Below are 15,610 nucleotides of genomic sequence, written 5' to 3' on the forward strand. Positions count from 1 at the left end.
AGGTACCTCTTTTGTTGAGGGTAAAACAGAAAGTTCTGGAAAACTCAACAGCTGAGTTCCAAAGGAGTCAAATCCAACTCAACATATCAGTCTAGCTATTAGTACCCACTGCTGGGTGTGTTTTGGGCAGGGAGGGGGCATGTAATATAGGTTTAGCACTGAGCCAACCACCTCTAACTGACCCTCAAGACCCCATGCGTAATACAAACGGCATCAAGCACCAAAATGGGCAGCCCAGCCACCATCTTTAAGGGGGCAGTTGAATTTGTTAACGGCCCCAATGACCCGAGGGACCCAATTATGGTACAGTTGGGATGGACAATTGGGCAGGAGTGGGACTTGTGCATTATTTTTTTAAAACAGCAGGAAGGAAGGGTGAATGTTGCCAAGTCTGGAGGGTTTGAGCTGGAAGGAGAGGCTGAGTAGGCCGGGTCTGTTTTTCCTGCAGCGTCAGAGGCTGAGGGGTGACCTTATAAAGTAATGAGGGGCATGGATAGGGTAAATAGACAAGGTCTTTACTATGGATTGGAGAAGTCTAGAACTAGAGGGCATATGTTTAGGATGAAAGGGGAAAAACTTGAACTTAAATGGGACTTAAACTAGGGGCAACTTTTCCATGCAGAGTGTGGTACATGTATGGAATGAGCTGCCCAAGGAAGTGATGGAGGCTGGTACAATTACAACATTTAAAAGGCATCTGGATGGGTATATGAATAGGAAGGGTTTAGCGGAATGTGGGGCAAGTGCTGGCAAGTAGGACTAGATTGGGTTGGGATATCTGGTCAGCATGGACTAGTTGGACAGAAGGGTCTGTTTCCGTGCTGTACATCTCTATGACTCAGTAACTCCACTGTCTTTGGAGGGTGCAGTTTCTCCACCACTGGTGACCATCGCTTACCCCCAGTACCCCAGAGGATGGCAGCGTCCTTTCCTTCCCACCTGTGTGTTCTATAATACTAATGACCCTCTACACCCTGAGTTGCCAGAGAAATCCCATCCCACAACCCCCACTTCCTGGATTGATCCTGGGATCTGTGGAGTCTGGCTGCAGTCCTGGTACCACCCACCGTCAGAGCTTCTAAGCCGACCTCCCCATGAGGGGTGTGTTTACTCCACCCTCATGTAGGTTGTAGGGCATCTTCTCATTGCCCCGTCTGACGTTCCTTGGGGAAGGAGTTGTGAAACCCCCCTACCGCCCCCCCCCCCGACCCTGTCTCAGCCTCCCACCCAACCCACCCTTCCCAAATTTCCCACCCATTAGCTGTTTTTTCCTCTCTCCGCAGTGGCTGCCAGACCTTTTGGCCCCGTTACTTGAGGAAAGAAGGAGTGGCATTGGAGGCAGTCCAGACGAGGTTCATTAGGTTGATCCCAGAGATGAGGAGTTTGTCTTATGAAGAGAAATTGAGCAGTTTAGGCCTATACTGCCTGGTGTTTAGAAGAAAGAGAAGAGATAAAATTGAGGTATTCAAGTTGATAAAAGAATGGATAAAATAGACGAGGAGTGGATGCTTCCTCTTGTGGGGCTTTTGAGCGTGAAAGGTCATAGTCTTAGGATAAAGGATCGAAAATTTAAAACCGAGTTGAGGGGAAACTACTTCTCCCAAAGGGTTGTGAATCTGTGGAATTTGTTACCCCAAAGTGTGGTGGGTGCTGGTACAGTTGAAGGGTTATGGGGAGAAGGGGGAAAATGGGGGTGAGGAACATATCAGAGTTGAAGAGTGTGGTGCTGGAAAAGCACAGCAGGTCAGGCAGCATCCGAGGAGCAGGAGAGTCGACGTTTCGGGCATCACCCTTTCATCAGGAATGAGGCTTGTGGGCCAGGGGGCCGAGAGTTAAACGGGAAGGAGGAGGTGTGGGTTGAGGCTGGAGTGGGGGGGTGGGAAGGTAGCAGGGAATGTGATAGGTAGATGAAGGTAAGGGAGAAGGTGATACATCAGAGAGGAGAGTGGAGTGGATAGGTGGGAAGGAAGATGGACAGGTAAGATAGTTCAAGAGGGCAGTGCCAAGTTGGAAGGTTGGGACTGGGATAAGGTGGGGGGGAGGGGAAATGGGGACACTGGTGAAATCCAAATTGATGTTGTGTGATTGGAGGGTCCCAAAGCAGAAGATGAGATGTTCTTCCACCAGGCATCGGGTGGTTAGGGTTTGGTGATGAAGGAGATCCAGCTCCTGCTTTCTTTGGTGGAGTGGGGGGACAGTTGAAGTGTTATTGGCGATGGAGGAGACCCAAGGCTGCCATCTACTTTCCCTGCAGTCAGACCTGCCACAGTTGACACTGCACCCCCGCTCCCCCCCCCCCCCCCCCCCCACCCGTGAGGAGCATATCAGCCATGATTGAATGGCGGAGCAGACTCGATGGGCTGAATGACCAAATTCTGCCCCATATCTTACAAACTTATGAACCCATTGAGTTTCTCCAGCACTTTGTGTTTGTTTCAGAATTCCAGCCTCCACACTGCTTTGCTTTTGATTAACCAGAATGTATCATAGCTGTCAATACTTTGAATTCTTGGGTATGCACTGTTAGCACTGGGGTCTGTACCCTCTATTCTGCCCACTATCCTCCCAACTCCCCACCAAATCAGCACTAACCCTTCACCCACACAAGCCACATCCTGTAAAGCCTCTCTCTGCAGCCTCATGATGTCTGACAGCCCCTGCAGCACCAGCACCAAGTCATCGGTTGACTCACATATCCAGATGAATGGTTCTTCCTCTGGGGTTTGTGGTCCTATGATGGGAAGCTCTGTTGGGGAGTGTTTTCTATTTAAAATTCACTCATGGGTAGCGCTGGCTGTGTCATTATTTATTACCCGACCCAGTTGCCTCTTGAGAAGTTGGTGGTGAGCTACCTTCTTGGACCTCTGCGCTCCACCTGGTGTAGGTGGACCCACAATGTTGTTAGAGAGGGAATTCCAGGATGTTGACCCAGCAACAGTGAAGGAATGGCGATATATTTCCAAGTCAGGATGGGGAGTGGCCTGGAGGGTAACTTGCAGGCAATGGTGTTCCCATACATCTACTGTCTCTGTCCTTCTGGTTGGAAGTAGCCACAGATTTGGATGGTGCTGTTTAAGGGAATCACTGATGAATTTCTCAAGTAGATCTTTTAGATGGTACACACTACTGCTACTGAGCGTCAGTGATGGAGGGAGCGGATGTTTGTGAAAGTGGTGCCAATTAAGTGGATCACTTTGTCCTGGAAGGTGTCAAGCTTCTTGAGTGTTGTTGGAGCTGCATCCATCCAGGCAAGGGGAGAGTATTCCATCACACTCCTGACTTGTTCCTTATAGATGTTGAACAGGCTTTGGGGAGACAGGAGGTGAGTTACACGCTTCAGGATTCCTAGCTTCTTTTCCATTCTTGTATCTACCTCGTTAATATGGCTGGTCCAGTTCAATTTCTAGTCATTTTTTAATACTTCAGATATATATTTAATTCATTAAAAAATCTTTATCGACATGCACTGTCTCCAGAGCAGTTCAGTTCTGTACAGTCTTTCCGTATGGGGAACAAACAAACCCAAGGCACTTCTTATTTATACAAGACTATACTTACACTTGAGGAGCCAGGAGGGTCTGACAACCAAATGGCAGAAAGGCCTGAGATGGTGGTCTTTCCCCACTGTGCCTTGGCGACAGCTGCCGCAGAGTGATGCTAACACCAGTGAGTGTCAAAGGGCGATGGTTACATTCTCTCTTGCTGGATATGGTGGTTGTGTGGTGTGAATGTTACTGTCACTTGTCAGCCCTAGCCTGGATATTGTCCAGAACTTGTTGCCTTTGGACATGAACTGCTTTCATGTCTGAGGGGTCATGAATGGTGTTAAACATTGTGCAACCATCAGCAAACATCCTCACTTCTGACCTGATGATGGAGGGCAGGTCATTGATGAAGCAGCTGAGGATGGTTGGGCCTGGGACACTACCCTAAGGAACTCTTGCAGAGTTGTCCTGGAGCTCAGATAGCTAACTTCCAACAACCACAACCTTTTGTGTGTGTAAAATTGTATGCCTGTGCATGTGTGTTGGTCAGTGTGAATGTGTGTGTGCATGTGTGTGTGTCTGTATGTGTGTGTATTTGTCTGTATGTGTGTGTGTTTCTGTGTGCATGTGTGTGTGTGTGTCTGTATGCATGTGTGTCCATGCATGTGTGTGTATTTGTGTGTGTCTGTGTGTCATGTGCATAATGTCTTGGAGAGACATTTGTGTGTGTGTCTCTGTGCGTGTGTGTGTGTGTGTGTGTCCCTTTGAATATCTGTATGTGTCTGTATTAATGTGTGAGTCTCTCTCTGCATGTCTGTGATAGTGTGTATCACTTTCTGCATGTCTCTATACATGTCTATGTTAATGTATGAGTGTGAGTCTCTCTCTGCATGTCTCTGAGTGTCTTTGTGTGTCCATGTTAGTCTCTCGGCATGTTTCCTTGAGTGACTGTGTAAGTGTGCATCTGTGCATGTCTCTGTGAGTACCAGTGTGCATCTCTGTGAGTGTTTCTTTGAGTGCTTGTTTGTGCCTGTGTTTGTATGTGTCTGTCTTTGTGTGTCTGTGTTAGTGTGCATCTCTCTCTGCATGTCTCTGTGTATGACTGGGTGTGTCTCTGCACATTAGTGTGTGTGTTTGTATCAGGGTGTGTGAGCGCTCTCTGTGCATGTCTCTGTGAGTGTCTTTCTGAATATTTGTCTTTCTGAGTGTCTGTGTCAGTGTCTTTGTTTCTGTGCATGTGTCTCTGTTTGAAGATAGTTTGTGTGTGTGTGTGTGTGCGTGTGCGTGTGTGTGAGAGAGAGAGAGAGAGAAGAGTTGCCCCCCCCCCCCCCCAGCTTCCCTTCTGTGCCGGCTTCTCGTTTGGCACAGCATTCAGTGTGCAGCAGCAGCAGCTCCTGTGCTCCTGGCATCAGACAGAAAGCTTGGCATCAGTGCCCACTTCTCAGATGGTGCCAAGTCAACAATCATCTTGTGGAGCAGGAAATGCTTTTGGTACGAGTGGTTTGCCCTCAGCCTTTTCATTCGTCAGTAGCCCCTAAGCTTGAGGCACTGACTTCTTCACCTTTAGATGTATGCAGCTTTACACACTCACGGAGAAGGATCGGAACAGGAGGAAACCTTTCAGGGTGCACCAGCAACTGTCTTTGTAATGTTGCTGCAGGACAGTTAGTGCACAGGACCAGGTACCCAGCTAACGCACCTGTCCAGGCTGCATCTCCGGGTTACCTGCCTGCTGTCGCAATGCTTGCTTACTTTGTGCCTGATTTCAACATCTGTGCTTCACTTCTCTTTCCTTTGCCTTGCCATGTTGTGCCATGTCCATCAAGGCATTGGCATTTCAGCCAGAGCCAAAAGCTATCTGTACCACCACATCAGTATCGATATAGCAGTAATACATATGTATACAACATTATAGCAGTAATACATATCTGTACAAGCGACTGACTGAGCATACTGTAATGACTCCATTGCCAGAAAGGACCATTGAAATGTAGAAAATAGGAGCCAGTCAGCCTTTTGAACCAGTTCCATCATTCAATAGGATCATGGTTGATCATCAAACTCAGTCCCCTGTTCCCGCTTTCTCTCCAGACTCTTTGATCCCTTTAGGTTTAAGAACTATATCGAAATCCTTCTTGAAAACATTCACCGTCTCAGCCCATGGTCTTGATAACACGCAAAAGAATACTTTATCTCAGTACATAAGACAATAAGGAATCAAAACTAACCAAATCAAGCCAGTTCTTTGTGTAACTTCGAAATAAGTTTGTATTTCCATCACCTTAAGATGAAGACCAGTCATTCATTTTGTGTTTACTGCTATGTCATTGCTCCCAATGCAGCCTCCTTTACGTTGGCAAGATCAAAGTCAGACTTTGTAGAGCACATCCACTTTGTCCAAAGGAATAATCCTGATGTCCCAATTGCTTCAGAGTGCACCCTGAAAGGTTTCCTCCTGTTCCGATCCTTCTCCCATGAGTGTGTAAAGCTGCATACATCTGAAGGCAAAGAAGTCAGTGCCTCAAGCCCAGGGGCTACTGACAAATGAAAAGGCTGAGGGCAAACCACTCGTACCAAAAGCATTTCCTGCTCACATTTCTGACCCAACACTGCTGCAGTGTTTCAAGGAAGCACATGACAAGCTTAAGGAATGACATCTCATTTCCACTTTGGCATTTTGCAGCCTCTAACCCTCAACATTGAATTCCATAACTTCAGAAGCAGACTGTATTATGTCCCTACTCCATTTTGTCTACATTCTGTCCCCCACCAGGTCCCCATAGCCATGTCGTGTTTGCATCATGTTTGCTTTGTATTCTGCAGGAAAGGATCGATTCTCTCCCTTTCACCTCTCAATTTACACCCTTTTTACACTTGTTTTTTTTTAACCCTTCACCATTATTAACAACGTCTTTGTCTTCTGCATTGGGCCTTTGCAACATCTGCCCTCTTGTTACAGCTCTGCCTCTGTCGAAAGTATATTAAAAAATACTATTTCCCAACCCTTTTCAGTTTGGAAGAAGGGTCACTGGAAACATTGACGCTGTTTCTCTCTCCACAGTTAGTGTCAGACCTGCTGAGTTTCTCAAGCATTCTCTTTGTTTCTTTCAGATTTCCAGCGTTGCCTCAGTATTTTGCTTAGCATGCGTACAATTTGTCAGACTGATTAACATATTGTTGAATATGTAAATAGTTTGGTATGTATTGGAAGTGAGGCACATTAGCACATCATTTAATAGTTGGAGCTGTGTTGATCAGTCTGGATCATGTGAAAGAAAATCTATGCTAAAATCCTATTAATCTTGTACAGAACCCATCATTAAAGTTTACCAGTTGTTATTGCAGTATTTTTTGTGTGTTTCAGATCCCCAGCATCTGCAGTCCTTTGCTTTCTATGATCGTGGTGGTTCTTGGTACGTATTTATTAAGAATCAATACTGTACCTCAACACAGTCCACGAGCCTCTCCTGATTTCTGACTGTGTCAGATGCAGATCGCAATAGGTTAATAAGATGTCACATTTCTCCCCTGTTTGAGAGGACATGAATATTTAATTCTTGTGATACTGGGTCTCCCAAGAAGCTAGTGCAGCTTTACCCTGCCCCAGCAACAGCCCGTGATGCCCTTACCCCCTTCCCTATGACCATTCACTGAGACCTCAGTTCCCAGCTGAGGATGCACTCAAGAGACCAAAGTTCCATTTATTTTTTATGGCTTGTGACAATTTCAACTGCATCAGCTCGCTTCCCACTGTCTTATATTTTAGGTTTTGTTCAAGGTCATGACCCTTTGCGAAGGCTGAAGCTGCCTCCATGCAGTTAGCACTGGGTGGGTGTCACATATTCAGCTCACGGTGGGGTCTGTGAGATCTTCCTGTGCACAAGTTGTCTGGCATGTTGTAACACGGACTATGCTGCGATGCTGAGTAATTAAGGACAGACTCTTTCCACCTTTGCCTGAGCTCCACAAAATTCCCCCAGCACTCTGTCACTGAGGTCTTCTCCATAATGGATGGATGTGCTATAGACTCTTGTCTCTTCATTGACTCTACAGCATTCTGGTGAGGCCACTTTTGGAGTGCTGTGTACAGTTCTGGTCACCCTGCAGTAGGAAGGACATTATTAAATTGGAAAGTGTCCAGAGAAGATTTATAAGGATGCTACCGGAACTGGAAGGTTTGCCTTAGAAGGAGAGGCTGGACAGACTGGGACTTTTCTCCCCTGGAGGTTGGGGGGGTGACCTTGTAGAGGTTTATAAAATCATGAGGGGCATGGATAAGGTCTTTTCCCTAGGGTGGGGTGGGGGAGTTCGAAATGAGATGGCACAATTTAAAAGTGAGAGGAGACAGAAGGGTCCTGAGGGGCAATGTCTTCACACAGAGGGTGGATCAGCTGTGGAATGAGCTGCCAGAGGAAATGGTAGGTGCAGGTAAAGTGATAATAGTTAAAAGATATTTGGACAGGAACATGAATAGGAAAGTTTAGAAGAATATGGGCCAAATGCAAGCAAATGGGACTAGGTTAATATGGGAAACCTGGTCATAATGTATGAAGAGGACCGAAGGGTCTGTTTCCATGCTATATGACTCTGTGACTCTACAATCCACAACTGGCTGGGACTATCAGATTTAGCTACAGAAACAGGCTGTTTGGCCCCTTTACCATGCTGTCCCATTCAATAACCTCTTGTCTGATCTGAATTTGGTCTCCTCTTCCACTTACCTGACTGCCCCCATAGCGCTTGACCCGAAAGCTCTAGTCAATATAAAGTTAGCTGTAGAAGGAGTAACTTTCATTGCTAAAGTATCTTTTGTAACCTCAGATAACTGTACAGAATGTACAGCACAAAACAAGCCAATCATCCCTTCCAGTTTGTGCTGACTTTTGTCCAGTACTCGAACATCCTTTTTCAGTCACCTCCTTTGGCATAATCCCACGCCTTCATCCTCATTCACTTAAGTAGCTTTTTCTTAAATGCTGGACATTCCAAAGTGTTTGACAGCCAATAATATACTTTGAAAATATGGTCACTGGTTGAATTGGAAGATAAAGCAAATTCAATAGGAATTGGTAGTGGGAGTGGTAAGGGAGGTTATCTTGGCCTTAACTTGGAAAATGATGAACGTTGGTAGGGAGACTGTTGTCTCTGAAGTAGTGCTTTGGGATCTCTTAAAACCACCAGGAGAGATCATTAGAGTATTAAAGAACAAAGAACAGTGCAGCATAGGAACAGGCCCTTTGGCCCACCAATACTCTGCTAGCATGTGACGCCCTTTCTAAACTAAAAACCTTTTGCCCCTACACTGTCTATGTCCCTCTATTCTCTGAGTATTCATGTATCTGTGTCGATGCCTCTTAAATATTACTATTGTATCGTACTCTCGCATGTCTTTTAAACTTGCCACCTTTTACCTTAAACCCATGTCCACTATGAATTGAGACTTCTGCCTTGGGAAAATAAAAGCTCTGATGACCTATCCTATCCGTGCCTCAATAAGTTTGTAAACTTCTGTCAGGTCGCACCCCACGCCCCCCCACCACCCCCAAACACCCCCTCAAGTGAAAACAAACCAAGTGTGTCCAATCTGTCCTCACAGCTAATACCCTCCAAACCAGGCAACATCCTGGTAAACCATTTCTGTACCCTCACCAAAGCCTCCACATCCTTCTGGTAGTGCGGTGACCAGAATTGTCTGCAGTATTCCAAATGTCGCCTAAATAAAGTTCTAACCAGTTGTAATGTGATTTGCTCATTTTTATACTCTATGCCTCAACCGATGAAGGCAAGCTTACCACATGCCTTCTTGACCACCTTATCCACTTATGTTTCCACTTTCAGGGGACTGTGGGCATGTATGCCTAGATCCCTCTGCATGTTGATGCTATTAAGGGTTCTGTCATTTACTGTAATCTTCCTTCCTGCACTAGACCTTCCAAAATTCATCACCTCGTCTTTGTCCAGATTAAACTCCATCTGTCATTTCTTCATCCAAGTTTCCAGGCAATCCACCGTGGGGCGGCACGATGGCTTAGTGGTTAGCACTGCTGCCTCACAGCGCCAGGAACCCGGGTTCAATTCCTGTCTCGGGCGACTGTCTGTGTAGAGTTTATACATTCTCCCTGTGTCTGTGTGGGTTTCCTCCCACAATCCAAAGATGTGTAAGTCAGGTGAATTGGCCTTGCTAAATTGCCCATTGTGTCAGGTGCATTAGTCAGGGGTAAGTATAGGGTAGGGGAATGAGTCTGGGTGGGTTACACTTCGGAGGGTCAGTGTGGACTTGTTAGGCCGAAGGGCCTGTTTCCATACTGTAGGGGTTCTAATCTAATCTCTCTCTACCCTGTTGAATGCTATGGCAATCCTTCTCACTGTTTGCAGCTTCCTCAGTCTTTGTGTTGTCCACAAATGTACTAATCAGTTTCACATTTCAGACAAAAGGTGATATCTCTGACAGTGCAGCACCTCATCAGAATCGTCAGGTTCTAATTCAGTTGCTGGAGCAGGACTTGAACCAAGAACCATCCAAAAGTGCTGTCATTAAACCACAGCTGGTGCTTAACTCGGAGAGCAATAGGCACAGAGTTATTGCTGGCTGAGATATCATTAGTGTTTATTAAAACACAATCCCTTCCAATCCCTGATCTGTGAGGGTCTCAGCGTAAATCTGAACAGCTGGGTCAGTGAGATGCTGACACCGGTCTTGCCTGAGTATTGCTAAGACCCTCTTGTCGTCCAAATGTTGACCCCCAAGGCAGCTCCCTGTCTCTTCCATCTGCCCATCTTTTGTTCTGAGGGCGATGGGTCATGCTGTGCACTGACAGTAATGGAGGAAGGAAAGTAGGAAATGAGCAAACAAAAGCTCAGGCTGCGACCCTTTCCGAAGAATAGGTCGCGGGAGCCACAGGTCAAGGGTCAGCCTATTCACAAAGTTAATGAACCACAGCACCTGGTTGGTGGCTCGGCCCAGGGATTGAAGCCTCAGACTGAGTGATTCTGCAGGCAACTTTAATTGAGAGCCTGGTCTAAAGAAGGTATGAATAAGTCAGGGATAATTAAAGGCCAGTCGAACTATTGATCGTTCATCACACACATGGCGGTGTTAGCATACAGCTGCTGTTTGAACTGCCTGAGTTTAATTTTTTTTCCACTAACCTGTCGTATCTGTCAAAATCAAACAAAGAACTGTGGATGCTGGAGATCGGAACAAAAATGGAAATTGCTGGAGAAACTCAACTAGGTCTGCCAGCATCTGTGGAGAGGGAACAGAGTTAACATTGTGAGTCTGGTGACTCTTCTTCACAACTTTGTTTTCTCTCTCCACGGATCCTGCCAGACTTGCTGTGTTTCTCCAGCAATTTCTGTTTTTGTATTATTTCTTCCACTTTCACGAACAGTGATACCACTCACCCCACTCCGGTTTACCTTCACTTTTCAGTAATTTAAACGTATTATTTGTTCTCATGACAAGTGTAACACAGTCAGGATTACTTTCCTAACCCGCACGTATTTGGAGCACCAGGAGGAAACCCACACAGCCACAGGGAGAGTGTGCAAACTCTACACAGACAGTCGATCCCAGGCTGGAATTGAACCCAGGTCTCCGGCACTGTGAGGCAGCAGTGCTAACCACTGAGCCACCGTGCTGGCCATTAGTCTGATAACCCTGCAAGGATTCTGCAATCCTGATCTCCTGTGCATCCCCTCCTCTCCCCAAGTGTGCCCTTCACTCCACCATTGATCACTCTGTCCTCATTAAACCTCTCCACCTCTCTCCCTCCTGCACGATTCCCCTTAAAACCCAGCACTGTAACTGAGAGTTTCATCTTTTCTCTTAGGCACATTGTCTCTTTTCACCTGATTGGGTTCCTGAACTGCTGTGCTTTTCCAGCACCATTCTAATCGAGACTCTGGGTTCCTGTGTAAACCTTGGGAATGATATACAATGTTTGTTGCTCCAGCTATTGTAGCTGGACGTGTGGGGTTTGGAGTTTGGGGGGAGAAGTCACTCAGTGGTCATTGTCAGTTCAATGATTTCCACAGTGGGAGTAAATCACTTGGTATTGTTTAATTTATGTTCTTTGCCAGCAGGTGGAATACTCGAACCCAGAGATCAACTAGATTTGCTCTGCACTGGCGGAACATTTAACATCCGGAAATGCTGCCAAGGGATAGGTTTCTTCTGCACACTGGCTTGGTGTTTATTGTGTCTCTGTGTCACCTGGTTACAGCCATTGAAGTCCCCCTTGATCGTAAGTACCACAAGAGAACGAGTGTGTCATTGCAGGGACCAATGTGATTACACAGATGGGAAAACTCCAAAGTCCACTTTTCTCACCTAGCTCAGCTACCCGTTTATATCAGTGTGTATTAATAAGCAAGGTAAAGTCATAAGCTATTAATATTAATAAGTAGTTTTTGTCAATAATCACTGTGTTAATTAGCAGGATGTGTTAACAAGCAGTTTATATTAATAAACATTGTGTGTTATTAAGTAGTGTGTGTCAATAAGTGTGTGATGTGCAGAGCTTATTAACAAGTGTAGAGTCTTAATAGATCATGTGTTAACAAACAAATTTTATTAACAAACAGTGTACATTAATGTGAATGGAATATTAATAGTGTGTATTAATGGTATCTCATGCTCATAGCTCTTGTCTCTTTTTACTAACCTGTTTATTTCCTCACCTCTATGCTCCCTCAATTTGCCAACAATGGGACAAAAGCAAGCCTTCAGAGAGAGTGTAAGTTCTCATCATTTCTCATTATGTCTGTAACTCTCAAATGTCCTATGGAGGAGAGTCACTGTCCTCCACTCAGCTCAGCAAAGTGAGGGTCATTGGGTTTGATGAAGAGTCATCTGGACTCGAATCGTCAGCTTGCTCTCTCTCTCCGTGGATGCTGCCTGACCTGCTGTGATCTCCAGCACTTGTTGTTTTCAGTACAGATTCCAGCATCTGCAGTAACGTGCTCCTACATTGGGAGTGAGGCAGACAACAACATGGGCGCAGAGTTATTGATTCTGGCTCGGAAGCTTTGGAGGTGAACAGGGCTGGTGAAAAGTCATGGAGCTCAATGCAAGGGCTGTCCGGAGCCTGGGAGCTCCTCTGGACATTCCTGCCCGACTCTTCCTGACTCTTCCCCTTTCCCCTTAGAGTAAAACTGAAAGGTACTTGTAACTCTCTCCATTCTACTTTGCGTTTTCCCAAGGGATGAATAATTATAACACTGTCTTGAACTTCCTGTTTGTTTCCTTGATTCTAAAACCGAAATTTGTCATTAAATCCATTCCCGAAAGGGAGATCAATTCATTGCCTCAGAGAGCAGTTAGAATGTGGAGGTCTCTGTAAAGTAGGCTTAGAACCTTCCCAAATGGAAACGAGACCAGCACAGCAGAGAAAACGGAATAGAGATATGTTCAATGGCTCACATGAGAAAGGAGACACATGTCTAAGAATTAGGTCCCTGTTGTACGATTCAATAATGGCTCATCCAGTTAGATTTTTTTTGAAGATTAGATTCGATTCTCAACAGTGTGGAAACAGGCCCTTCGGCCCAACAAGTCTACACCGGTCCTCCAAAGAGTAACCCAACCAGACCCATTTCTCTCTAACTAATGCACCTAATGTATTGGGCAATTTAGCATAGCCAATTCACCTGACCGGCACATCTTTGGATTGTGGGAAGAAACCAGAGCACCCAGAGGAAACCAAACTCAACACAGACAGTGTTCCAAGACTGGAATCAAACACAGTTCCCTGGCGGTGTTCCAGTGTGTCACTTCCTCCCACGGATCCCTGGAGCAGAATTAGGCCATTTGGCCCATCGAGTTTGCTCCATCATTCAATCATGGCTGATGTGTTTCTCAAACCTATTCTCCTGCCTTCACCCCGTAACTCTTGATCCCCTTACTAATCTACCCTAACCCTAATCTATCAAACTCTGTCTTAAATACATTCAGTGACTTGGCTTCCATAGCATTCTGTGGTAATGAGTTCATAGATTAACCTCCATCTGGCTGAAGAAATTCCTCCTCATTTCAGTTCTAAAGGGTCGTCCCTTCACTCTTGAGGAAGTGCCCTCAGGGCCTAGTCTCTGCTACTTGTAGAAACATCTTCTCCACGTCCACTCTATACAGACCTCTCAGTATTCTGTAAATTCCCCCTCATGCTTCCAAACTCTGTGTATGGACCCAGAATCCTCAACCACTCCTCATACAACAAGTCCTTCATTCCCAGGATCATTGTTGTAACCCTCGACTGGACCTCTCCAATGCCAACACAACCTTTCTCAGATACGGAACCCAAAACTGTTCATAATATTCCAAATGTGGGTGAACCAGAGACTTAGTCAGCCTCAGCAGTACATCTGTCCTCTTGTATTCTATACCTCTTGATGTGAATGTGAACATACATTTGTCTTTCTGACTGCCAACAGAAGCTGCATGTTAATCGTAAAAGAATCCTGAACTAAAACTTACAAGATGAACTCAGAGCATTGTTGGGAACATGGAAATGGGAGGAATGTCATAGTGATTACAGAAACATGGCTCAGGGATAGACAGGGTTCTCTGACAGTGCAGCACTCACTCAACACTGACTCTCTGACAGTGCAGCACTCACTCAACACTGACTCTCTGACAGCGCAGCACTCCTTCAGTACTGACCCTCTAACAGTGCTTACACCCTCAGCACTGACCCTCCATCAGTGCAGCATTCCCTCAGTACTGATTCTCTTACAGTGCAACACTCCCTTTGTACTGAACCTCTGACAATGCACCACTCCCTCAGTACTGACCCTTTGACAATGTGGCAGTCCCTCAGTACTGACCTTCACACAGTGTGGCACTCCCTGAGCACTGACCCTCTGACAGTGCAGCACTCCTTCAGTACTGACCCTCTGACAGTACAGTACTCCCTCAGCATTGGCACGATGACAGTGCAGCACTCACTCGGCACTTCCTCTTTACTGACCCTCCAACAGCACAGCACAGTGCAGAGCTCCCTCAGTACTGATCCTCTGACAGTGCAGAGCTCCCTCAGTACTGATCCTCTGACAGTGCAGAGTTCCCTCTGTTCTGACCCTCTGACAATGTGTAAGTCCCTCAGCATTGACCATCTGACAGTGCAGCACTCCCTCAGTACTGACCCTCTTACAGTGCAGCACTCCCTCAGTACTGACCCTCTGACAGTGCGGCACTCCCACTGTACTGACCCTCTGACAGTGCAGCACTCCCTGAGTACTGATCCTCTGACAGTGCAGTACTCCTGCAGTATTGACCCTCCAACAGTGCAGCACACCCTCTGTACTAATGCTCCGACAGTGCAGCACTTGCTCAGCCTTCTGACAGTGCAGAGCTCCCTCAGTACTGATCCTCTGACAGTGCAGCACACCCTTAGTACTGAGCCTCTGACAGTGCAGCACTCCCTCAGTACAGATCCTCACAGTACGCCACTCCCTCAGTACTGACCCTTTGACAGTGCAGCTCTCCCTCAGTATTGACCCTCTGACAATGCAACATTCCCTCAGTACTGACACTGACAGTGCAGCACACAGTCAGGACTGACCCTCCAGCAGTGCAGCACTCCCTGAGGACTGATCCTCTGACAGTGCAGCACTCCTTTGGCACTGACCATCCGACAGTGCCGGCTCCCTCAGCACTGATTCTCTGACAGTGCAGAACCCCCTCAGGACTGACCCTCTGACAATATGGCACTCCCTCAGTACTGATCCTCTGACAGTGCAGAGCCCCCTCAGTACTGACCCTCTGACAGTGCAGAGCCCCCTCAGTACTGACTCTCAGACAGTGCAGCTCTCCCTCAGTACTAACCCTCTGATAGTGTAGCGCTCCCTCAGTACTGACCCTCTGATAATGCGGCACTTCCTCAGTACTGACCCTCTGACAATGTGGCACTCCCTCAGTACTGACCCTCCCACAATGTGGCACTCCCTCAGTTGACCCTCTGACAATGCGGCACTCCCTAGCACTGACTTACTGACAGTGCAGCACTCCCTCAGTACTGACCCTCTGACAGTGCAACACTCCCTCAGTACTGACCCTCTGACAGTGCAGCATTCCCACAGTACAGATCCTCTGACAGTGCACAACTCCCTCTTACAGTGCAACACTC

At 46.6% G+C, this 15,610-nt stretch overlaps 1 protein-coding gene across 13 annotated transcripts in view; it reads left to right on the plus strand.

The window, feature by feature from the left end:
* nfasca (neurofascin homolog (chicken) a) overlaps nt 1-15,610 on the plus strand; it is a 306,806-nt gene that overhangs the window by 162,228 nt on the left and 128,968 nt on the right. For 7 of the 13 annotated variants that reach the window (XM_072563836.1, XM_072563841.1, XM_072563843.1 and 4 more), the window contains 3 exons: nt 6,850-6,898; nt 11,568-11,731; nt 12,206-12,223. In XM_072563836.1, coding sequence (XP_072419937.1) covers nt 11,638-11,731; nt 12,206-12,223 — 112 coding nt within the window. In that variant the 5' untranslated portion in view covers nt 6,850-6,898; nt 11,568-11,637. The remainder of the gene's footprint in view (nt 1-6,849; nt 6,899-11,567; nt 11,732-12,205; nt 12,224-15,610) is intronic. The other 6 variants (XM_072563842.1, XM_072563845.1, XM_072563846.1 and 3 more) reach the window with 4 other exon arrangements.

This window comes from Chiloscyllium punctatum, chromosome 45, assembly GCF_047496795.1.
Source record: "Chiloscyllium punctatum isolate Juve2018m chromosome 45, sChiPun1.3, whole genome shotgun sequence".
Lineage (NCBI taxonomy): Eukaryota > Metazoa > Chordata > Chondrichthyes > Orectolobiformes > Hemiscylliidae > Chiloscyllium > Chiloscyllium punctatum.